Genomic DNA, 26,167 nt, shown 5'->3' on the forward strand with positions numbered 1-26,167 from the left:
CTGAATACGCTCTCTATATTTACTCCTTCAGAGAGCGTGTGTGTTTTTCTCCATTGTGACCCCGCTTTGATGTAGTGTTGCCGTGGTTATCCCGGTTCCACCGACCCAGACGCTCTACACCGGATTCTCCGGCTACTACGCGTCTGGTTATTCTGACTCAGCCACAGTGAATTTACCTGGTAATTTTTGTGCCCATGGGCGTTTGACTTTCTCTCTAAGCAATCTGGGTAGTTGAACAGAAAGGGATTCTCTCTTTCAGTATAATTTACTTTTGTTTATGTCTGCTTCCCCACAGGGTCAAGTTGTTGTGTGGTATCTCTCCCTGAGGAAGGCAACTTTAATTATGTCATGGAACTATTGGCCAGACAGGTGGCACTCTTGCCGAAACGTGGTGTAATGATGTCACTCTAAATCCATTGTTTATATTACTATTTTTTGACACGCACACGTAGGCAGACCTGTCAACAAATCATTAGGACACAGAACAATTTTCAACTCTGCCAAATCTTTGGAAATAATTTATGCAATGGCTAAATACAAGCCATAAATACGAATGTTGAATGAGGTTAGGTCACCATTCGGCATTGGCAGTTTTTTGTCCAGTTTCCTTTAGTATTTTCTCTTGGTTTATCTTGCTTTAAAAGTTTGAAGTAAAACTTTAACTGTGTGTTTTTTGCTTTCTTTGATTATTAAACCTTTTTTTATCAAATATATGTATCTACATGTTTAGGTGTTCATGTATTATTTACATGCTTTTGTTTTTGCCAAATAAAATAAGCTTTTACAATTTTTCACTGTCTTTTCAAATATGAGACTCGCCTGATTGCTTTCAGAGTTTGCTACAGCCTAGAATTTGTGTGATACCCCTGTGGTGCACCTTGATGAATAAATTATTACTTGAATCAATTGTTAACTGAGTTTACAACAGTATGGACCCTATTGTTTGGCTATATCCCATGGCTCCCTTAAGTTCCCTTAACAGGTATAATCCTTCGTCTTTACTAACTTCACCTTTTGTTTCAGGCGGGGCAGGTGGTGCAGAAGGCGTCTCACCCCCCTCTCGGCATAAGTTAAGTATCCAATCTAAGGGCGGCTCTTCCTCCTTGTCCTCTTGTTACATTTTCCAAAGTTCTAAACTCGCTAGGCGTGTGTCTAACTTCTTGCCAGTGTACGTAGCGTGCAAATATGTTTTCATGTGTTGCAGGACCGTTTTAGATAGTGACCCGCCCTGGGGCCACGGCATAAACATTTTGTTAGCGGTTCCCTTAACCCATTCTGCACTGTACTTTTTCAGCTTAGGTGCATGTTTTGGCAACTGTTTGCACAAGTGTATCAATGGTGTAACATCTTCCATACTTAAAATGATCTCTTTTCTTCCTCACACAATACTTAGTCAAATTTTACTTTACTTAAACAATATCAACAATATGAGCGAGCACCAATCGTCGCAAGCTCCAATTGTGTTTTTCTTTCTCCACCAAAATTATTTCTTTTTTTCCTTTTCAAACAATAATCATCGATTCATAATATACAGTGTCTTGGCTACACAATTGCATCATTTTCATGCTCATTCCTCAAAAAATGACGTCAGAGAGAAGAGAAAAGAAACAGAAAAAAACATAAGACAAATGTGACAGACTAGAAAGATTAGACAGACTCCAGTCAGCTACACAGATCTCTGCCCCTATGAGTTACCCCGACATAGAGTGTAAGCTCATCCCTTTCAAAAGCGTCTTTAACCGCTTTGGTCTCCTAATTCGTCCTATTTAATTCAGGACTTTGGATGCAGGCTTCTTCCAGCCACTATATTAGGCGTAGGTATTTGGGCGTATCCTCTCTCTGCTCAGGTATCCTCCTGGTATCCTCCTCTATGCTCGGGTATCCTCTATGTGTTACTCGGTCACCCTCGAGTCTTTATTTCCGTCCCCTTATATATATACATTCTACTCTATCTCTACCTTTATTTTTGTCCCGCCTCCCACCGGTACCTTCCGTTCTAAGGCATGCAACTTTTTGCCAAAGCGTTCAGTTTTGTTCACTCCCCGTTCGCATGTTTCCTCTGTGGATCCTCGGGATCACTGCCTTTGTTACCGCCTCTCCTGCTGTTCACTCGTAGAAGTGGGAAAGGGTTCATAGGCAAAACACAGGTTCCTTCAAACCTCACCCTGCAGGTTTTTTATTTTACTCTAGCCACTATCTATGGGGAGCTTCTTTGTCTACTTAGCCGAATGGCCAAAGGTCTCGTGATATTGCAGAGGACCTAGAGTTACTTCATGTTGACGGCCAATGGGTGTCTTTGTCTAATCGATAATCGATAACCCATCCTCAGCTACCAAGTGTGCACCAGGATCCAAACCGTCCCATAAAGCTGGGGGTTGCACAATAGCACTTTAAAATGAGGCAGCAGCAGCCGTGAGATGGATGGGGATGCAGATTAGTACTCTAGCATCGAATCAATAATGACAACTCAATGGTTTTGCAAAGGGAGTCAGTTTAATGACAAGTACAAAAAATGGGGAGTTCAACGAACATCAGCAACCGCTCGATCTTCCTTCTCGCTTAAACTCCAACGAACTTCATAGAAAACACAGCTTTTATACTAAAAACTCATCATCACTGACATGTAACACTTAAAATGTTGCATGCAAGTCTATTGGTTATAGGAAGGTAACTTTACTATAGGTACTATATCTGTATATGGTAACGGGGTGACAGGATTAGATAACCAGTGTCGGGTGGGGCGTCTAAGCCCTTCCTTCAGAATAGCAATTGTGAAAGTCACTAAAAGTACAACGTCCCATTGGTTCTACAAACTATAGGATCCTAGATTACCTGGGTCCATTATGATTGGGTTGGCACCAAACCCCTTCGTACTTTTCCACTGGCTTAGCAGCGTTCAGAATGGTCGGCCAGGTGCAGGGGGGCTCGCCCGCTCTCCCGCTCTCCCAGTCTTCCTCCAACCATTGCCATAATCAATCAGCTCCCCAATGGCCATGTGTCAATTGTTTCTTGTTGGGTGGCCTCGAGACTGCATCTCTGTTTGGAAGAGTTCAGATATCTGTAGGTGTGAAGGCCCCAACTCTTCTTGCTTGGCAGATCACGTGATTAAGACACCGTGAAATCGTCTCATTTTCCATGCAATTTGTGTATTTGATTTAGCTTTCTGCCCACCACCTGCCTTCTGCTGCTTATCTTGACTTCTTTGAACATGATACTCTGCTCTTTGCTTCATAAATCGTATCTACGGTTCGTCTATGTCAGCCAATGTGACCTTGGCTTCTTGGTAAGGGTTGCATGCATCTGAGTTTCGTTTCTTGTCTTTTAGCTTTTGAATCTCTTGTTGAGGGGCTCCTCTCCTGCAGCCTTTAGTAACCTTTGGTTGATTCTGCTCTTGTGCACAGTGGAAGTATACTTATATAAAATGCTCCTTTTTGAGGTAGATACGTATAGGTGGCGCTTGCCGCAATCTATCTTACTACTAAGCATAGCAAGCTGCACGATTTTCTCAGCCTTCTTGCGGTTCCAAGCATATGTACACGTGTAAACTGGCTGCATGTCTTCATCACACTTATGGCATAAGCTTCTTACATTTGTCATTGCTCATTTCACTTAGAACTCAAGATGTCGCTTATCCATGGTGTTTTGTCTCTTTTTGTCATTCGCAGGTTGTCATATCTTTTTAATTTTTTTTAATTTGCTGTTGTTTATATCAATAGATTAGGCTTGATTTTTTCAACTTTCATAACATAAAAGAATAATAAAAAACATTGAGAACATTCAAACATTCAAAAAACATTAGAAAAAATATTTAAAATATTATAAAAGTAAGTTTTTTACATAGTAATCTGCAGTATTCGAAGTGTACAGTCAATGTATAGCATTATTGGTCTGATGATTTCTTTACAATTCCACGTCACGCTTATTACATTATGGATCAAATAACAATACATAATAAAGAATGATTACAGTTTGCTTTCAATCATTGCTTTTCTTGGCATGCCTATGTTGTACAGAAAATTAAGAATAGCATACCTTACTGCTTTGATAGTAGTATGAAAAAGAAGTTCCCAGAGTTTCTCACTTGTCAAAAAATGATGATCCTTAAATAATAGCTTGAAACAATGAATTCTTTGAAATAACAAAATGGGACATTCAACCAATAGATGTTTGATTGTTTCAAAAGATATTTTGCAAAAGCGACAATGTGCGTCTTTGAGTATCAGTTGCTTGCGATTGTACAGAACTTCCTTTGTGGGCCATAAATTAAGGAGAAAGCGCAGATAATCATTTCGTTGACGCGAATTAGGAAACCTATCTAAATAGCTTTCAGCTCGGCCATGTCGTTTTAGGGCAAATGGATAATGCACAAAGAAATAGTAAGTATAACATGCAGTTCTTGTTTGTATCCGATCATAGTCCCATAACAGCTTTTTAGCTTTGTCAGGATTCTCCAATAGCAATGTCAATGAAATGGCTGAATTACAAAGGACTCTGAGCGCTTTCGATCGCCATATTTCTGCAAAGGTGTCCCCAGAATTTAAAAGATAATTTGAAATATGATATAATATTCCCGTTGTGGTAATTGCCAAGATACATTTGCGATAAAGCAAACATAACTTCCACTTAAATATGGCATACAACGATAACAAGCCCAGCTCATGTCTCACTAAACATATAGGTTCTGATGCTGGTAAATTCAACACTTGTTTTCAATACGACCCTTCGATTCGCGCCCATATTCATATGGTCTCACTGCGTGAATTTTTGCTAATAGTAGGCTATGATGGGAACAATAGAAAATTTACAAAATTTGGCTTTGATTACATGGGCCTGAGAAGTAGTTGTAAGCAATTTCTGTTTTAAATATTGGTCTTGACAATTATAACCTACTTGATTGGTTACTACAGTACCTAAATAAATATATGATGTAACTGATATCAGTATAGATCCGTGTAATGGCCATTTATGAGCCCTTGTACGTTGCTTTTAATTCCCGAATTGCATGATTTTAGTCTTTGAGATATTCATCAATATGCAGTTTTTTTGAGTATAGAGTTCAAGGGCATCTAATAAGATTCATAATCCTTTGGAGGTCTTGGAGAACAGGACCATGTCATCTGCATAGAGTAGGTATTTAACTTGTATGCCATTTATTTTGGGTGAATCAGTTGGAAGCTTCACAAAACAATTACCAGTGTCATAAATGAAGAAATTAAACAAAGCGGAAGCCAAGAGGCTTTAGAGGTTGCGGAGCTGACAACACTCTAATGCATATTCTGTGGCGCTGCCTAGTAATACAAAAATATTGGCTGGAGGGTAGGTCCAAATTAAAAGATATAATTGGGGTAGAGATTCTAGGAGACCCCTTACTCTGCATCTTGGGCCTCTATGATTCACTAAAGCAGCTATGCACATCAGTGGAGCTTCTTAAATTGGTGCCACATTTGCTGTTGGCAGCCAAATTCTCTATTTTGCATCTTTGGAAGAGACCTGAATCGCCCTCTACCAATATGTGACTGGACACAGTCTGGAACACTTTAGCCATGGATTGGATTTTTAAAGATGGCCACTGGCAGGATTCCCGTTCCGGCGATGACGCTATTTCCGCCAGCACCAGTACCATTACTGCCAACAGTGTGCAGCGCTGCCGATAACTTGTAAAGTGCCGGTAATTCTGCCAGACACCAAGGCAGTAAAGGTAATTCTGCTGAGGCAGAATTACCACCATATTACAGCCCAACTCGTAATGAAGCCCATACTCTCAGGCTAGTGCTGTGAAAAAACACTGGCAGGCACTGTGAGGGCAAAGTTTGATCGTAAGATACAAGAAAATCCCAGGAGGATGCTTTTTGAGCTGGGAGGGGCAGGAAGTGGATGGGAATGGCCATAGGGATTAGCATGGACATGGGCAGCCAATGGGTTGGTAAATAGAGAAACAACTGCTGCACACTTTATGTCCCTCCACATAAGACATTTCTTCCTAGCTGTTCTCTAATGCAATAATTTCAGATTGTGGGTGGTGCATTAGGACCACTTAATAGCCAAAACAAAAAATGTGAAATAATAGTTGTGCAAGATGTGCCTGATGATCAGTTAGTATAGTGACATGTTTCCCATATCAGAAGAGATGGTGATGTTCCCAAGCAACAGTAGTGCCATGCTCTCCATCTCCGCTCTTCAGTAGGCTTTCGCTACAACATGAGGCTGCCACCGGCAAACAATCATTTTTCTTGTTGTGTTGGTTGCTGCCTGGATCATGCTTCCCCAGTATTGCCCCAGGCCCACTGGAATGGCATCCACTGCCATTTCAGTGTACAGATTTGGATCAATGCTTTATGTAGTGGCTATATGGTGTTTGTTATGCAAAAACGCATTCTGGTATCTTTGAAATCATATAAACTCTTGACCCTGATGACTCAGTTATTGCAGTAGAGAGCTTACGGCTATAAATTCCTGGATGCGTCTGACACAGTAACTCGCCATACCCAAGAGTGAGCGTGTTTGGAAACTGGTGCTAGGGATAAACCATCTATTTTAATCATAGTCTGGACACATGCAGTCTTTAGAGAAGCAATGATCATAGAACATTAGTATGGGTTTATTGAATTGATAATTTTTAGATTCACTTTTAGAGTCACTTGAGGTTCTTCAGTGACCATGCAAACGCGATTTTGTGAGCATCCTCTGTTTTGTCAAAAACGAATATATCATCACTGTAGTTGATGCAATTTCGATTTTGGCATATTATCTTGTGAATCTCCTCCTGGAAGACATCAGCAGCAGAACTGAAATGTTTATGTGTCACACACATTGCTAGGTACTGTACCTGGATTCTGGTTGTGATTTTAGTAGGCAGTATTCTTTCGCTGTTGTCCCCACTAATTGCACTATATGCACTTACTCTGCCTGTGCAGACTATTATTGTTTCATAATTTCAAGGGCTCTGAACGACTGTTGTTTCTCCGCTTGTTGTCCACGTGTTGGACCTGAAGGGTAGTCTGACACCCAAATCTTCCCTTAATCATAGTAATCCCACATTTAGATTCAGATGATTTTGTTTGTAAAATGTTTTTTCAAAGAGACCAATATTTGGTTGTGTTTTGTTGTTTTTATATCATATGAAGACTGCCTTCCAAGTGAAACATTATTTTCTACTTTATTCAGTGCCTATGGAGGGCAGATGTTCTTAAAAATCCCACAGGTTCCCGATTGGTGCCATAACGTTCATACCATGGACCAATGGTGTATGTAAGTGGGTATAATTAAAAGTTGATAAATGGACCAGAGTTATTCAGAGAATTCTCCTATATCCTAATGCGTGAAGTGTTCTACACTTTCTAAATTCCAAACGCAGAGTGATCAAATATCATGGTCTTTCCTCTTGTTCTGTGGAGAGATCAACCTGTAGTCTGGCATAGAGTTTTGTAATTTCTAATCCATCTTCTGCCCAGACACAGTATAAAAGTGACCGGTTTCAGTGGTATCTAGGCATTTGCACCACTTTTATCAGGGCTAATACAGCTGGTATAGAGTGATCTGCTGTTTTCAAGATTTAAATACAGCATAGCATGGCTGTTTTTCTCGAGGACCCGCTTGTAAATGATACAAAGCGGGGAGGGGGAGAGACATAATTTGCACAGAAGTTCTAAAGAAATGTCCGAGCCTTCAATTCCATGTTATCTACTGCTGCAAATATCTACTCACCCTGACCTTCATTTGTTGTGTGTGAAGAGCCTATATTCACTTTTCTCCTTCCTTAAATTTAGATGTATCATGCCACCATTACATACTATTACAGGTAGATGGAAAGGAAGAGGAACAGAGGATATCAATTGTCACTGTGATTCCAAAGCTGTGAAGATCTTTTGCATGTAATATTTTTCTGTCAATTGTATTCCTCCTTGAGGCAGAGAACGCTTATCTCTGATGTTAGATGCCTTCCTTTTCACCAATGTAGACCAACACTATTGTATCTACAAATGCCTAGTGATCAACTTGTCTGTTATGCTGTAAAGAAATACTTGGTAGCTTTGTTAGATATTAGAGGTAAATACAAGCTTTTTTCTTAGTTGATGCGTGAATCGTTGTGTGTGCCATGTTTTAAGATATTCTATTTGAATGAAGTTTACCCTGATCTGATTTTATTATCCTGACTTGTATCTTACACAGTGTTAGTTTTGTGAATGTGTTTTCTTCTTTTAAAGAGGGTTCTTTAGAGTATATGAATCCTAGATAATATTCATTGCCCATTGGGAAAGTATTAAGATGAATTATGCTATGGAATCGGAATGGGGTTCTTTTAACTGTACCTGTATGGAAACTGTTCTATTTCCTAAATAAAGCTTAATTGATTGGCTCAGCACTGTAGTAGGAGCAGTTCCATTCCAACACCCCCACCTACCGAATCCAAAGTGGTCCACCAGCAGAATGATCAAGGTCTCCCTACAAAAAAAACAGTAGAGCAGATGCAAAGGTGCAGAGGCACGAGAGCTGCATACTTCAGTGGCAGGAGTAACAAAATGTCTGTCATTGCCAGTTGTGGGCTATCGTACAGCATAAGCACACAAAGACAAGTGCATAGTAAGCTACCAAGTATTTTGTTTCTCCTGCATTCTACATATTTCTTCTCTTGTCTTCCTAAGTACCGCCTCTCTCCCCTACCGCCATATGTCATATCCTGTGGATATGCTATATTTGCGTCCATCTACATAACAAATTGGTAGAACATGACAATTATCTGAATAAGGAGATTGGACATTAACCCAAATTGATCTTTTACAATTGACCTTTTGTCCTAATTAGCCTAATAATAGTGGTCCTAATGGACCTTCTGCACAATTGGCCTTTACCTTTATCTTACTTTTTATATATATGTGTGGGGTGGGTTTGGGATAATACATAATATAATTGGATTGGGTAGGGGTTGCGGGGTTTTTTGGATTGAGTGGGGAGTCCCCCCACATGTATGTCCTAATTGACCTTCATTTCGTGATCAGTTGTGCAGAAGGTCAATTCCTCCGTGATCAATTGTGAAAAGGTCAATTAGTATACATCCGGAGATTGAGCGTGTTGTGCACAGCCCCTTTTTGGTGTTTCATCCTGATTCTGTCGTTTTGCTTCGTGATGCTGTGTTCATTTCCAAGGATTTTTCTAGCTTTCATTTGAACAGGACCTGATTCTTCGAATTTATGAACGTTTGCCGATTTTCTTTTTGTGCCAAATAGCAATTTCACTGAATATATTTTGCCCAATTTTGCAGCTTTTTTTACCAGCCCCCGCACCCTGCCTTCCACCCTCTCACCCACTCACCACCTTACTATATACCTTACTCCAACTTACCACCCACATGTTTGTGGTAAAAAAAAGCGGCAAAAAATGCAGCAATAAATAATTCGGTGATATTGCCATTTGGCAAAAGTGGGTTAAACCAATTCTTCCTTAATTTTTTTTTATATCTTAGCTGAGAATGAAAGTTGACATATGTTAAATATAAGATGGATGTGTCTGCGTTATCTTGAGAATACATCCCCTTTTAAAAAGTCCCGGCATCTTTTTAAAAGATTCGGGCATCCAGGAGAAGCAGGACGGTGTGTTCAGCTTTCCTGAGCAGATGGGCATGTTGTACGATTTCCCTGGCTTACACATTCATAAATCAGCAGACACCTGAGATCAGGTTAGATCTACCATGGAGTTAGCATACTCTTGGGCTGGTGCTCAGGGTGTGCCATTTAGCTGTGTTAAACATTACAAATTGCAGACCAATGGATCTTTGTTTCAGTATTTGGCAGGGTAATTCTTTGGATAGCCTCCACTTGAATTTTATTGTATTAATGCTTGTGGTCATAAAATGTATCGTGTGTGGTAGAAGCAATTTGGTCTGGTGATGCTTCTTTTCACAGGGTAGATCACTTTGTTGTTGGTATACTTCAAAAGTAAGTACTGTCACATGGAAAGGAGGTAATGTCTTGATTACTTACTTGTAGTCTTCATTACTCCTAGTACTTGTCTTCCTGGTCACAGTACTTAAATCTTCCTATCTCACCCAAGATTAGGGGGAATGATCGTCCCAGGACTTTTTGGATATTATTTGAGAGGATTTTGGGTAATAGGAGATGTATATACCACTTGTCAAGGAAAAAGGGTACAGGGTTTTAAAAAGTATGCACTTTGACAAGGATGAGTATGACTAAGATTAATGAAGTTTGCTGGTAAGTAATTCAGACCCTAAATTAAAATGTTCAATCCTTCCATGCTGTGCAACTCACTGTTACAACATGAATGCTCCATGATGCCAAATCAGGGTGTGAAGGTTCAGGACCATGATGTGTCTCCCAACCGCCCCACTCCAACTCCTGGGGTGGTGCCTCATTTAAGGGGTGTGGTGGTGGCATGTGCACCTCTGAGTGCAAAATGTGGGGCCGTCAGAGGTCTTGTATTGGTAAGTTCTAATGTCTGTACCTCGTTGGGGCCACAGAACCCATCTCCCAACAGGAAAATGGTGAAGATAACACGCACGTTCATGGTCGACGGGAAGGAGGTGAGCGTAACCACTTCAAAGATCATCAGTGAGGAGGGCCAGAGAAATGAGAAGATGCGGTCAGCCAGGTGAGACACAGAGAGCTCTGGCATAACCCATACGCTATTATTTGTAATAGTCCATGGCAGAAAGGGAGGGTGTATTTGTGAAGCCCTCATATTGTGTCCTGTTGACTGAAGTTCACATTCACTATTGCATCTCATTTGACAGCTCAGACTTATCTTTCTTGGCCCCTCCCCCTTCTCCACTTTGTGAATGAGCGTGGCTGGTACAGTCAATGGCAGTCAATCCTCGGGGTGATGAATACATGCCAAAGTATGCATGACCTTAATGCTCTTGTCCTTTATTGTGATGTGTGTCCTTGGATCTGCTTTATATTGTGATTATCATGTGTGTCCTCTGGATCTTTGTTTGTCTTCGGGTGCAATCATTCTGGTTCATTTTCTTTGCCGTGAGTTGTTGCTGAATGCGGAGGTGTCTGACCACTAGAAGATCATCAAACTTGAACCTCCTGAATTCCTATTGTATTATATTGTGTTTGCGGAGGCCAGTGTTGAACAGTGTATTTCCCTATATGCGGATGATGTTTTGCTTACGTAAGGGTCCATGTAATTCTTGCCCATGCATGCTGGAAGCCATCGATAAGTTTGGGTTATTCGTTGGCATAGGTATGCATTGGAAATGTCTATTTTATATGTGCCACCAGGTGTAGAAAAGAGGGGATTGGAGACCTTGAATGTTGCGGAACCCCGGAAAGAGTTGAATACCTTAGGTTAATCATGATATGGACACAGTATGCAGGGCAAATGTTGATACAGCACTTTGAGTCTTGGAACATTCTGTGGCTTTTTGGGGTAACATCCCTCTGTCACTTATTGATAGAGCAGCCATAGCTAAAATGATAATGCTTCACTGCCTCTTATACATTTTCCAGGAAATGCCAACATTGATACCTGAAGGATTTTTGCAACAAACTGGACAGTATTTTTTACCAGAGTTATTTAGCAACAATAAGATTTCCAAAGCAGAGCTAGAGTCAATGAAGATGCTGTATAACCTGCATGGGATTAGTACCCCAGACTTTACAAGCTTTTATCGATCGGCAGTAATGTAGCATGTACTAGTGCTGTGCTTTCCATTAGACTCCGCCAATCAGGTGACAGAGATACTGGAGAAACTGACGCATCCTGAAACTGTTCTGGAAATCCTACTCATAAGAACAGTTAAAAGGGACTGGCTACCACCGATTATCGCCACAACGCATATGGTTTAGACTAAAATGGCTAAGACGACAGGTGGTGGTGTGATATTTTTGTCTACTCATCTGATCTTGGTCGCGCCTGGAAAAGGTTGCAGATACAGAAGTACTTGCAGGATGATGGAGAGGATGCAGTGTTTAATAGTACAGGAATACAGGTTGTCTCACCCAGAATGGACAATTCATTTTCTGGTTTTTGAAAAAGTTATGGTTGAGATTCGGCAGACCTGGCCAGGTTTCCCAACGCACAATAGAGCACAATGTTAATATTGCTTTTCAAAGTCTCACTATGAACGGAGAGAGGATCTCTTGCCCACACAGCCTGGATTGGATAGGAAGGATGTGCTTCAAGTTCGACAAAAATGGGAACAAGATCTTGGGAACTCTCTAAAGAAGGCAAAGTGGAGTAGAGCATGTTTACAGGGGAAAAAATTCTCCAGGAACAGCTGCTTCAAATTAATTAATTATAAATGTCTCATGAGGGTCTCTATTACCCCAGAGTCATTACACAGAATGGGCATGGCAATAGACCCCACGATTTGGAAATGTAAATTTGATTTCGCAGATGATTTGCATATGAGGTGGGATGCACTGGAGTTGCTCTGTTTAGGGAGAAGCTAGTGAAATGGCTCTCCATTTTTTAAATTGTCAGCTGGATCCCTCCATTAAGAGGTGTCTACTATTACTGCTCCCGGCTAAGAAGAAATGCGGACAGCAGCTGACATCACTCTACCAAAGGTTGCATTGGCTAAACTTGCAATAGCTATAATGTGAAAACAGAAAATAAATGTGTCAATGACGATTGGGACGCAAGTTAGAAAATGGTCTATGGCGGAAAGACATTCTGTGGGCAAAGCAGATAGTGTACTTCAGGAGGATGGAATGTGTTCCTCAATAGGGCTTACAGTGGTGGATGAGTTGGAAAATGACATCATGCAACACTGAGGTGCTTCGATTGGATGGGCACCTGGGGAAGTGCAGACACCCTCTGTACTGTGTAGAAACTGGGTAACCTAGAGACTGCACTACTGCAGGGAAGAGACGTAAGTCACTGTTGATCCCAGGACAATGCATATTAAGTTTCAAATGCAGCACGGTTTAATTTTTGAGGAAGTATACTAATGGTGAGTTGCCCTCCTCATGCATCTTTTGGCCACTTCCATGTGATTTGAAGCTATTATCTGTATGGTATTTTAGTTGAAAACTTATGGTTTATATTGTTGAAGACAAGGCATCATTACAAGTGTGCAGGTCCGGTAATAACGGTGCTGGTAAGCCTAGCAGCACCAGTGTTACCGGACCGGTGCACTACAAGTCTGAGGGAGGGTGCCGTCCTGCCCGCCAGGGTCAGACCTGGCGGGTGGAACGGCACATGCCCGCAGAGTTTCACGAAAGCACTAGTACCGTTATTAACTGCTGGTGCTTCCGTGGTCCCCATTCCAATTTGAGTCCTATTGGACTCAAATGGGAATGGGAAATGAAATTTTCCGGTGCCTGACTTCACGGACCACCAGGGCTGTAATGCCCCGGTGTTTCCGTCAAGTCAAGCGCCGGAAAAATGTGCAAGTCCGGCGGAAACCTTCCGGTTTTCCCGGCACGGTTACCGCCGGACTTGTAATGAGGCTCAAATACAGGAGGGGTGACCTGTGGCAGGATAGCGCTACAAGAGGAGAGAATGTGTGTAATGGTCGCCAGGGCAGAAATGCAGAGAGGGTCTATGTGCAGGAGAGGAGCCCAGGCAATATTAAAAGGGCACCAGAAGAAAGGACAAAAAGATAGGCAAAGGATGTTGAGGGAATCTGGGGGCAAAAAAGTGGAATCAGTCGGCAGGAGAGGGAGCGAGGAAGATGATGGTCTGGTGTATCTCGTCTGATACAGTACAATCAGTCAAGTTTTAGCAGTGCCAGTAATCCCAAAAGCAGAGATGCAAGCCAGAAGAATAGAATAATTGATGGTTTCCAAAGGGCCTGAGATATCTAACAGAACCAGGGCTCCAATGTCGTCATCATTCACCATTCTAAGGTTGTCCAATGCTGCTATGATGAGAGATTCTGAACTCCAAACCTGTCAAAGGTCAACCTGGGGATCCTCCAAAAAAGAGGCTTTTTCTCTAAAAGATTTCAGCTGAGAGGTAGCAATGGCTTCCAATAGCTTTCCCAGAGGGAAATTAGAGGGATCACCGATGTCCAAAGAAGGCTTTATCAACAACAAAAGGTCTTCCACTGGATGAGTGACTAACTTTCTCAAATCAGCTGTAAAGGAGGTGTTAATAATAAGGCAAGGATCACAAAAAACAGGGAATGAGCATTCTTCAAAACATGCGGGGGTACATAGGTCATGACGCGAACCCATAGGGTAAGACGAGGACATTATTTTTAGAAGATGTAACTCTGCTATAAACTGAAAATCTAAAATAAGTGGTCCAGCTCTTCTGGGAGATAATCTGCATGATTCACCCCTGTACAGTCTTCTCACCCTGTGCCGCAAATATCAGAGGGCAGCATGCAAATCTTAGGTCAAAACAGCGGTATAGCGTCCGCTAAACCAGATTACATTTCCAGTTCTACTTTGGGTGTTACAGCGCCCTTTCATAAACAACGTGCCGATCCTACGTCTTTAATTTTTGGGTGTTGTGTGGCCAGCCACCTCATGGCTGCTTCCAAGTGGTTGAACATTGGTCATTCAAGCAAAACGATGTAATGAAACATCCTACTGTAAAGTGACATAAACAGGACCTAACCAACTAGTATAGCAGAGACCGATACCATTTCCCGGGACAGTAAATAAATAAATAAAAAAGAAGGGGTGAAAGAATACATCAGAAGCTCAAGTTAACATGCATTAAGATATGCGAACAAAACACACAGATCATAACAGTAAATGTTCCTGCAGTTCATAAATATGACATTGAGCAGCATAAATTAATGCAATGTAGCATGCTAGACCCAGGGGGTTTCAGAAGCAGAGATAGGCATAGCACAGCCACATAGAAAAAACATGCATTGCTTAGCATGACAAACACATATTAACTTAACAACTTCCCCCCACCACCACCCTGCTTCCAGACTGTAATCTTCTAGATTTGAAGTCTGTTATTCGGATATGAATGAGAATGTACAAGATGGCTCTTACCGGGTGCAGGAAGCTCTTGCAGGGCCCTTGCTTGTGTGCCATTCAAAGGAGCAACATATGTTGCAGGTCTGGCCACATTTGAGTCTATGTCCTACTGCAGACATAGACATACTAGATGGGTAAGAAGGCCCTTCCAAAGGAAGGCATGTTACCGGACAAGCCCAAAGGTTGAAGGCCCTTTCACACCCACCCCCCAGTGCAGTTTTCTTAATTGCCAGATGTCGGCCACGACATCCCCTCACCCTGTTTTCTGTACTCTTTTTTTTAGGCTGTTTTAATTCTGCCACCCTGACCTTGGGGCTGGTCACTTGCACCTCCTTTTAGCCGCCACTGTAAGAATGCCCATGAGTGACAGGTGGCCTAACGCAGCCTCCTTCATACACAACGCCAGTACACATGCCTGCTCCAGTGGGACGGCTCCACACTTATGCAGCCATTTCAGTCTTCATGGAACAAAAACGTGTCCTCGTTAAAATGGTCACCTGGTTTTTGTAAGTCCACTGAAACTTCACAATGGGGTTATTTGCCATGTAAGCATGACATGTGCTTCGTGGTCATAAAAGGTAGTGCCTTCCTAGGAATGATTTGGGAGCTCCGATGAGCCATGAAGCGGCAAGATGGAAAAATATGTGGCAGAAATTCACTACTGAAATCACAGGCTATGTTTTTGCCTGAGAAAGTTAAATTCAGTAAGCAACTCTTATTTGGGGGCAGCTAGATGTGCGAATGGTGCAGTATACACAAGAGCGAAGATTGTGCACCATACTCGCAAGAGTGCTATAAGTGCACTACACTGTCAACTGCTGGCACTCCTTCCAAAGAAGCGGAAGGATTCCATCTATGCTCTGCTCTGTTGAAGCACCAGCAATTGAATGGGGACGCATTTCTGGGATCTGGTCGATTCTGAGGATCTACATAATCAGAGGGAACGGTGCCGCAACAGATAGGTTACTCACGTCCAGGTCGCTTTGTTCCACTATAAGCCTTGGTTTTTATGTGTGGCCATGTATCTCTTTGTGCTTTCAGTTAAAAAAAAAGTGTGTTGATCACTTGGAACCTGTAAGCAGCAGGGCGATAGGTTTCTTGAGGAAGGTTTCCAGTGTACCATTTTCAGCCCCCTCTGTCAGCCTCAATTTGTGCAAATTGTTTTGGCTTAACCTTCCTTCTAAATCTTCCAGTTAGTCTTGTAATGCTTAACATCATGTTCCAATTTTTCGATGGTGTTAGTAATTCTAGTGAGAGCATCACCAATAACGCCTACCTGACTCATCATCATGGTTATGATCTGTCAGTTCAGCTAGACATGACGGGATAGCTTCCTCTGTGGACGATATGCAGTCTACCTGTGACGACAGTTTAGAATGACTGTTCATAACTTGAGACATGTTTTCTTGAAGCATGACGGGAGGCTGGCTGGAGTGCACTACTCTCTACATCACTGATAGATGATACCATGACTATTTGTGTTCCCTGATAGTGTTGAATTAAAAACTGTTGTAAGTTGCCACATCCTTTAGTACCAGAGATGTGTTTTCTTTTCATTTCTTTCTTCAAATGTAGAGCATAAAAGTAGCTTCACTTTAATATGACTTATCATCAGTATGTCAGCAGGACATCCAATAAAGAGGTTAACAGACTAATTAGGGCCTCATTAAGAGTTTGGCGGCCACAGCAAAACAGGCAGTATTCCCGAATACTGGATATTTTACTCCCTGTACAATTCAGACCTGACCTTCGGATGTGACAATAACAAGAGCAATAGGTTCTATGTCCTTTCATCGTCAGGCATTTCTAGGCCTGCAATTTAAACGTGGATGAAATAACGAAAAAGTTCATCAACTTTTTTAGGGGGGTTTCCCCCAAACCCTCTAACATCTTTTTTTAACTATACCCGACCCACCAACCCCTTATCTGCCCTTTCCCACACCCCCAAAATAAAATTCAACTCACTTTTTCGTTATTTCATACATGCCTGGCGATGAAAGCATGTTATACCGAGAAATGAATGCATGTGCAAACTGATATTGATATTTTAATTGTATCTCACACATACACAAGTGTTTCAGCCTACATCGCATCCGTAAAACCCTGGGCATCCACAAACAAATGCCATACATCCAATACATATTGGCTTTTGCAGAGTCACAGTCGAAAAGCACATAACACACAAACACCACCATGCACCAAGGTAGCGCCCATCACTCCACGTTGGCAAGCTATTCATCCTATTAAACAGCAGAAGACATAATGACATGCAGTAGCAGAGAGCACAACAATCAAGAAGAAGATGGCCACACATCCCCAGAGTAAGACCCTCTCCCAAGACACTCACAGACAGCCAACTATGTCCCCTTTTCATAGGAACATAACAATGGAAGTACTGTGCCTCGTTGAAGGGGAGCGGGAGAACCTCATCAGTCTACGCATTGCCAAACTCCATATGCTGAAATTGGTGTCAGTGCTACATTTTTGCAACAGGCTGATTCCAAACCTCAGTGTGTATGTTGCATGGCATGTCACAACCCACATTTTCAAAAGTGTTCAATCAGATACTACATGCCCCCCAAAACCATGCCTGTTATTGCTACGACATAAACAAATATACAACTTGATTGGTGCTCTAGACTCTAGACTCTTTACATGACCGACTGGGACCACCAAATTCCCATAGAAATTCGCTTTTTTATACATGATATGATTCATGGCCAATAAGAATAACATTTCAGGAAGAAAAAAAAAATTCAGGGTGGAAAACATCTGGAATTTCATTTTTTTTCTACAAAATTAACAGGCCGATTCATGGAATTAATGTGCGCTGAAAAACGGTGCAAGTGCGATTATCGCACAGAAAACATCGCACATCTATTCATGGAAGTCCGTGCATGCGCAAAATGTGGGATGTGCGCTGAAAAAGTGCGCGGCGCACGCTGGCGCACGCTGGCTCACAGGTCATCGAATGCCGTGCGATAAGGCCACAGCGAATTTGCACATAGCACTGCGCACATAACAAAAGTAGGCATAACACGGGGCGTCACACACAGAATGGGGAACAACTCGTGAAAATGTGGGCGTCACCGGGGAAGTACATGAGGCAAGTGCGCAGAACGCCCACACGCTCGCCTACAACACGTAGTCATGGAATCGAATAGGGAAAAACAGCGCACGGCCAAAGACGCGCACAGGCCCATACATGTCCACCACACGAAAGCAGGCGGTAGCGTCCCTGCGCAGGAAAAAAATGTGCGCCAAAGTGCTACACGCGCGAGAAGGCCCACACGCGATCGGGCCTGGGGGAGCGTGTGCATGTATCTCAGAGGTGCGCGAGAAGTTTCACACGCGATCGGGCCTGGGGGAGCGTGTGCGTGTATTCCAGAGGTGCGCGAGAAGTTTCTCACACACGATTGGCCTGGGTGCGTGTATTTCAGAGGTGCGCGAGAAGTTCCACACGCGAACGGGCCTGGGGGAGCGTGTGCGTGTATTTCAGAGGTGCACGTGAAGTTCCACACGCGATTGGCCTGGGCGCGTGTATTTCAGAGGTGCGCGAGAAGTTCCACACGCGATTGGCCTGGGCACGTGTATTTCAGGGGTACGCGAGAAGTTCCACACGTGATTGGCCTGGGCGCGTGTATTTCAGAGGTGCGCGAGAAATTCCACACGCGATCGGGCCTGGGGGAGCGTGTGCGTGTATTTCAGAGGTGCGCGAGAAGTTCCACACGCGAATGGCCTCGGCGCGTGTATTCCAGGGGTGCGCGAGAGGTTCCACACGCGATTGGCCTGGGCGCGTGTATTTCAGAGGTGCGCGAGAAGTTCCACACGCGATTGGCCTGGGCGCGTGTATTTCAGGGGCTCGCGGGTGGTTTTACAAGCAATCAGGCCTGGGGGAGCGGGGTACGTGTATTTCTGGGGCTTGCGGGTGGTTTCACACGCGATCGGGCCTGGGGGAGCGGGGTACCACTCACCTGTCTGCCTTGCGTGTAGAAGAACACGTAGCCAACACCCACCCGCTGTGAAGTGATAGCGTGTGAACCCCAACGCCTGCAAAACACATGCACCGCACCCCACGAAAAGCAACGCCCGTGCGCGATACGTCACAGACGCGCATACGCGCTAAGGGCCTTTGGTCCAATGGAATCGCGTATGCGTGCTGACGCGCTTACGCGCTAAGGGGCTTTCCTCGAATTACACGCTGACATGCAGAATTTTCACGTGCCAAAACACTCCGTATCAAGCTGGCCACGCGTAAGCACACGGAAGACCACGCTCCTGCCCAGAAGGCCGAACTACTGCCCCCCAGAGCCCCGAGCACGCTCCCACCTGCCATCTGCTGCTGCCTGACTGCCTGCTGCTCACGTGCCCTGCCATTTGCTGCCTGCACATCAGCCAGGGGTGCTGTTGCTGTGACCACCCCTTCTGGAACCGAAGACTCCCGACTGGGATTCCATCGCTCCACAGCCCAGCCCCAGGACCCAGTTGCCCACCCACTCCTGCCTCTGGGGTTGTCATGTCGGGCACTGCAACATCTGGCACCACTGACAACCCCCGGCCAGAGAAGCAAAGGGGCACCAGCTTCAGTGCCACCGAAGTTGGTGTCCTGGTGGAGCAAGTCCTGGGGCAGTATGATGCCCTCTTCGGAAGTTCCCGCGCCGACAAGGAAGGACGGACTCGGATCTGGACTGACATCGTGACTGCCATCAACGTGGAGGGGGTGGCAGTCCGCGACTTCCAACATGTCAAGAAGCGCTGGGAGGACTTCAGGTCCAGGGCCCTGAACAAGGCCCGGCGCCTCTTGAAGGCAGCGGACGCCAAGGGGCGCCGGGGCCACTTGTCAGAAGATCAGATGAGGGCCCTGGAACGCATATCCCCAGCGCTCCACGTCCAGGTCCTTGAGAGGCAGACCCGTCTGGAGTCGAGCGGTAAGTGTACATGCATCCTGATTGTGAGCTGTGCGTGTGGTGATGTTTCAGTTGTGTGCAGGTTGCACATCTGTTTGTATGGGGTCGAGTATGGGTGGGGGTGTACAGGGCCGTGGGGCTAACACATGCGAGGGCTGTAATGTGTGAGACATGGATGGTGCTTGTGTGTGTAGGCTTGCATGCAAAATGTATGTGTATGTAAGTAGACATGTCCGTGATGTCACGTATGTATGTTGTTTTCAGCTGCATGTATCAGCACTGCGCACGTGTGCATTTGTGTGTATTTGACAAGGGGGCAACAGTGATGCAACATGGATGCATGTGACAGCGGGATGTGGAAGCCTGATTGGCAGATGTGACATGGATGCCCATCTGAACACTGCGACACTTGGCAGAGGTGTACACATGCATGCAAGTGTGGTGGTGTGTGTACATGTGTGGTGCACTTCCTGTGTTGCATGTGATGTCTGGCTCAGCTTTGCCTGCTCATGCTGTTGTATGGATGATGCTGGCAGTTGCGATATGGCTGTGGTATGGCTCACATGTGCGAGTTGAAATGACATGTGTGTTGGGGATTGTGATGGCATGTCTGAGGTTTGCAAATGCCACTCATGTACAACTGTCATGTGTGTATGTGTCCATTGTACAGTGCCCTGATGCCTGTGTTTTATTTCTCCCTGCATGCAGCGTCAACTGATGAAGAGGGCGGAGAAGGTGCTGTGGAGCACAGCAGCGGGGATCCCACCTCCAGCCGGAGACGCAAGGCCCGGCTCCCCTCCCATGTTGCTATCTCGTCGGGGAGTGAGGAGACTGGTGCCGCGTCCCAGTCCAAGAGGTTGGAGTTGGACTCCTTGGCAGCGGAAGGGGTAGCTGGGACCCCACAGGGCCCAATGGGGGAAGATGGCACGGAGTCATCCAGGTTGGTGGGGGGTTTGGTGGAGGAGGAGGCCGTGCAAGCAACAGAGACGGGGTCTGGAGGTGGGGATCCCACTGGTGCTAGTGGTGCAGTGCAGGACCAGGGACAGGAGGCAGCACAGGCCACCGCGGAGGTGCCTGTGTGCAATCTTGTCCCTGATCCTGTCCCTGCATCATCTTGCACCAGCAGGGATGCCTACGTCCAGACCCGTTTTCAGGCAGGGGATGAGCAAACGACAACTGGCCTTCCTCTGCCTGCGGACGTGGCAATCTGGGTCCGGGTTGAGCCTGTCCTGACTGGTGTGGCGTTGCGTCAACGGGCCATGCGTGGTGACCTGCAGTCTTTTCATGAGGAGACTGCACGTCATCTCGAATGGCTCGTTGACCACGTCAGCCTGCTGGGACAAGTCACCCAGGCCGGATTCCTCCGTTTGATGGGGCTTGCTACGGCCCCCTCCTCAACTGAACCCCCTACGCGCCAGTCGTCCTCCGTGCCATCTTCCCACCCATCAGTCACCTGGGTGCCCTATGGAGCTGCCTCTGACGGTGCGGCCAGGCTGGTGGAGGAGGCATCCCTGCCACAGTCGGGAGTCGGACGTCCAGCAGGGGTGGCCACATCAACGACTGCACCCCAGCTGGCGGAGGATGTGCAGGCAGCAGGAGGCAGTGCACGGGCAGAGGTACAGCAGCAGCAGCAACGTGGTGGGAGCCATGAAGGCTCGGGGCCTTCAACATCGGAGGGGCAGGCATCGGCCGGAGGGCAGGAGGACCCAGGACAGAGAGTGTCTTCCGTGTGGCAGCGGTTGGGCCACGCCATAGATGCAGAGCGGCAGCGGGCAGAAGAGGCACGGCTCACAATGGTCAGGGCGGAGAACTCCATGCGGAGGGCCCTGAGGCGGGCCGAGTGCCTCGAGGCAATCCGCAGGGGGTTGGAGGTGGACATGTCGACGGCCCTGCGGACCCTCGGGGCCATGGTGGAGGACCGCCTCCGGGACATTGAGCAGGAGTTCGATGATGCCCTGGGCCGGGACATCCAAAAGTGAGCCATCAGACTAGCCCGCTGCCCTTGTACATAGTTATGTAGGTAGTGTTGGGTTTCCTTTGTTTTTTCTTTTATTTTGGACCTTTTGGACATTGGCCACATTTTTGTATATAGTTTATTTTATTAGTTAGTGTTGTTAGATAGGTTTCATTTCTTTTGTTGGGATAATGGACCCTGGCTTGTTCGTCTGTACATAGTTCACTGTTGGATTTAAATTTTCTTTCACAATTTACCCATGGAGCAATGGCTTTCAATTATTATTTGCCATTGGATTTGCTTTTGTGGACAGTGACTTTGGACACCATTACTTTGGATTATGATTTTTGGTTTTGCTTTTTTTCACGTTTGTACATTCCCATTTCTGTTTCTTTATTTTTGAATCTATTTATGTTTCCTTTAATACATATTTTTTTATCGAACTTCAATGTGTAGTATCATCTCATTGGTTTCATGCATATCATGATATGGGTTTTGAGATTCACTGACACCCATTGGGTGTATGTGAGGGACATGTGTTTGTTTCGAAACTTGCAATTGGTGTTCTGTCATGTAATTGCCATTTCTGAGTGGGTGGATGCAATACTTGGGTAGGTGTTTTGCATTTGGAGGCTGACCATAGGGACCAGGGATCTAGATTGTGATGACATGTTTGCTGTGGAACATGAGTTGGGGCTTGCTGGCAGGTGCCCCACAGTGCTGGGGGGTGGGGGTGATGGGGAACATGAGTTGGACATGGGTGGGGGCCTGCTGGCAGGTGCACCACAGTGCTCGGGGGTGGGGGTGGTGGGAGACATGGGTGGGGGCCTGGTGGAGGGTGCCCCTGCACTGCTGGGGGGTGGGGGTGGTGGGAGACATGGGTGGGGGCCTGGTGGAGGGTGCCCCTGCACTGCTGGGGGGTGGGGTGGTGGGGAACATGAATTGGACATGGGTGGGGGCCTGCTGGCAGGTGCCCCACAGTGCTCGGGGGTGGGGGTGGTGGGGAACATGAGTTGGACATGGGTGGGGGCCTGCTGGCAGGTGCCCCACAGTGCTGGGGGGTGGGGGTGGTGGGAGACATGGGTGGGGGCCTGGTGGAGGGTGCCCCTGCACTGCTGGGGGTGGGGGTGGTGGGGAACATGAGTTGGACATGGGTGGGGGCCTGCTGGCAGGTGCCCCACAGTGCTGGGGGGTGGGGGTGGTGGGGAACATGAGTTGGACATGGATGGGGGCCTGCTGGCAGGTGCCCCGCAATTCTGGGGGTGGGGGTGCAAGGGGACATGAGTTGGTGATCATTAGTGCAAGGAGACATGTGCCTTTGCTGGGGGGCATGCCCATGTTGGGTGGGCTGCCTGCGGGACATGACCAGGTATGCAGGGTAGTCCCCTGAGGTGTGGGCTGCCTGCAGGGGCCGTGTATGGTGTACAGGGAACACCTGGGAGGTCCCACACTGCCAAATCACATGTAGGACTCCCCGGCACCCCTAAAATACACGTACCCTGCTGAAATCGTGTGTAAAACTTCCGGGGCACTCCTGAAATACCCGCACGCAGCCCAATCGCATGTGAAACTTCCTGCGCACCCCTGAAATACACGCGCCCAGGGCAATCGCGTGTGAAACTTCCCGCGCACCCCTGAAATACACGTACCCTGCTGAAATCGTGTGTAAAACTTCCGGGGCACTCCTGAAATACCCGCACGCAGCCCAATCGCATGTGAAACTTCCTGCGCACCCCTGAAATACACGCGCCCAGGGCAATCGCGTGTGAAACTTCCCGCGCACCCCTGAAATACACGCGCCCAGGGCAATCGCGTGTGGAACTTCTCGCGCACCTCTGAAATACACGCGCGCAGGCCAATCGCGTGTGGAACTTCTCGCGTACCCCTGAAATACACGCGCCCAGGCCAATCGCGTGTGGAACTTCTCGCACACCTCTGAAATACACGCGCCCAGGCCATTCGCATGTGGAACTTCTCGCGCACCTCTGAAATACACGCGCACAGGCCAATCGCGTGTGAAACTTCCCGCGCACCTCTGGAATACACGCGCCCAGGCCAATCGCGTGTGGAACTTCTCGCGCACCTCTGAAATACACGCGCCCAGACCAATCGCGTGTGGAACTTCTCGTGCACCTCTGAAATACACGCGCCCAGGCCAATCGCGTGTGGAACTTCTCCCGCACCTCTGAAATACACGCGCCCAGGCCAATCGCGTGTGGAACTTCTCGCGCACCTCTGAAATACATGCGCCAGCCAATCGTGTGTGGAACTTCTCGCGCACCCCTGAAATACACGCACCCAGCCCGTTCGCGTGTGTAACTTCTCATGCACCTCTGAAATACACGCACACGCTCCCCCAGGCCAGATCGCGTGTGAGACTTCTCGCGCACGCGTGTTCCCGAAACCCGTAATACACATTCCCCGCTTTACGTTTGCTGTTTGCGAGTCCGGTAAACTGGTACAGGGTTGGCGCAGCCCTTTGCGATGGTTTTGCGATCTTGATGGCTTTTCCTTGCGCGAGGGCGTTCTTGGGGGCATAACTGGCGCTGCTGCAGGGTCGCGGCGCCACTCTGCGCCACATCTGCTTTTGGAGGCGAGAATCCAGGAATACGCTGTGCGCGGAAATTGATTTTAGCGCACGCGGCTGGCGCAGACATTCGCACGGGCACGCTGTGCGCCAGCCGCGTGCGACACTTTTGTGAGGAATTACATGAATCGGCCTGTAAATGTGTAGGCCACAACACATTTTGAGTTAAAGATACAAATGACATTTTGAAAAAAAAAAGCTAATTTCCAACGGGAAAAGGCCCAAAACCGCCCATTTCATTCCACATACTAAATTAGCAGAGCATGCGATTGTTTTCTCAGAATTCACCAACTTTTCTGTAGAACATAATTCGCCATTTCGCACCCCCTGATATGTAAATTGTACAGCTTGCTACGCTGTCTGCACCCTATGCTGAAACTCCTCACCCACACTCATCCTCTCAACCTGTTGTACCTATATATGCCATCCAATTGGTCTTAATTGCCTATCTCTTCCTCTTTAAAAAAAACCTGTTAATATATATGTTAACTAAATCTCTCTCACCACATTCCTGCCTTTCTCTGATGATCTAGAGAATCCTTTATTTCTGCTTCAGAATATGTTGCTGGTCTCACTTTGAGCCCTGTATTTCTTCAGCTCTCATTGTTTACATTCGGTTTCACTTCACACGTGTTGCACTTTATTGTACGCCCCACTCCTCGAACCCCTTAACAAATTGATTTGTAATGCTTGCATATCATTGTTTGCGTTCTGTCGGAGGTTTAATTTCTAGTGTATTCATTTTTTCAGTTATCACTTGGCGCACTCTGAGGTTTAATTTCTTACTTTTTCAATTTCACTGTTTGCATTCTGATGTTTCAGGTCTTGCTCATTGCACTCTGACATTTCACAACCCACTAATTTCACTTTGTTTCAATAGTCTACTCCTCACCTTTTTGTTGGCTGGTGCTTCATGACATGCATGCCACACTCTGAGCAGTATGGGGCTTGAAGCGCTCGGACCACATCTCTCACATCAGACGCCTGCATCGAATTCAAACTCCTAGCCATCACCTACTGCTGCTTACACAACACTGCTCCCCCACCTCACCGACCGTATCACCAAGAAACACAACATTCGCAATCTCCGTTCCTCCACCACATCAGCACTGACTATACCCAGATTTGCTAGAAAAAGAGCTGCACGTTCCTGCTTCACCACCATCGCCCCCACACTCTGGAGCACCCTCCCTCAGCAGATACAAGACTAACCTGCCTATGCACTCTTCTGTAAGAAAGTAAAAACCTCACTGTTTAAGAAATATCTGTACATAATCTGGACTGCCGTATTCACTTTGAAACCAAATCACGATCTATGATGTAATGCAACTACCATATGCTCTATAACTCATGTTCTACAATGCAGTGTAATTACCATACTGTTTCCATCGAGTCCTAACTATGTACCCATTTGCACCATGATTCCTCCGGGTCTGGGCTCTATCAACAAATAAAATGAATAAATAAATGATGTTTCACTTCACTTCTCGCTGTTTGCACTTTATTAAATTTGTACTGTTTGCACTTCCCTATTTAACATCTTACTAGTACCCTAATGTTTCATTGGTCACTCATTGGGCCTCATTACGACCCAGGCGGATTTCGCGGTGCTAAATGCACCGCGAAGCATGGCGGAAAGCCGCCGATAGCGCCATGGGGGTTGGCGGATTTACCGCCCCATTCCGACCTCGGCGGAGCGGTAAATCCCCAATCCCCATTCTGCCCTTCCCCATTCCCATTTTTGCCCCATAGGGTATAATGGGAGTGGGGAAGGAGTTAATTACGCCACCGTAAAATACGGTGGCGT

At 45.9% G+C, this 26,167-nt stretch overlaps 1 protein-coding gene across 2 annotated transcripts in view; it reads left to right on the forward strand.

Moving 5' to 3' along the window:
• LOC138492113 (STE20-like serine/threonine-protein kinase) overlaps nt 1-26,167 on the forward strand; it is a 520,802-nt gene that overhangs the window by 306,575 nt on the left and 188,060 nt on the right. For both annotated transcript variants that reach the window (XM_069619087.1, XM_069619086.1), the window contains exon 10: nt 10,475-10,605. In XM_069619087.1, the coding sequence (XP_069475188.1) occupies nt 10,475-10,605 (131 nt within the window). The remainder of the gene's footprint in view (nt 1-10,474; nt 10,606-26,167) is intronic.

The sequence above is a fragment of the Ambystoma mexicanum genome, chromosome 10, assembly GCF_040938575.1.
Source record: "Ambystoma mexicanum isolate Mex_15411 chromosome 10, UKY_AmexF1_1, whole genome shotgun sequence".
Classification (NCBI taxonomy): domain Eukaryota; kingdom Metazoa; phylum Chordata; class Amphibia; order Caudata; family Ambystomatidae; genus Ambystoma; species Ambystoma mexicanum.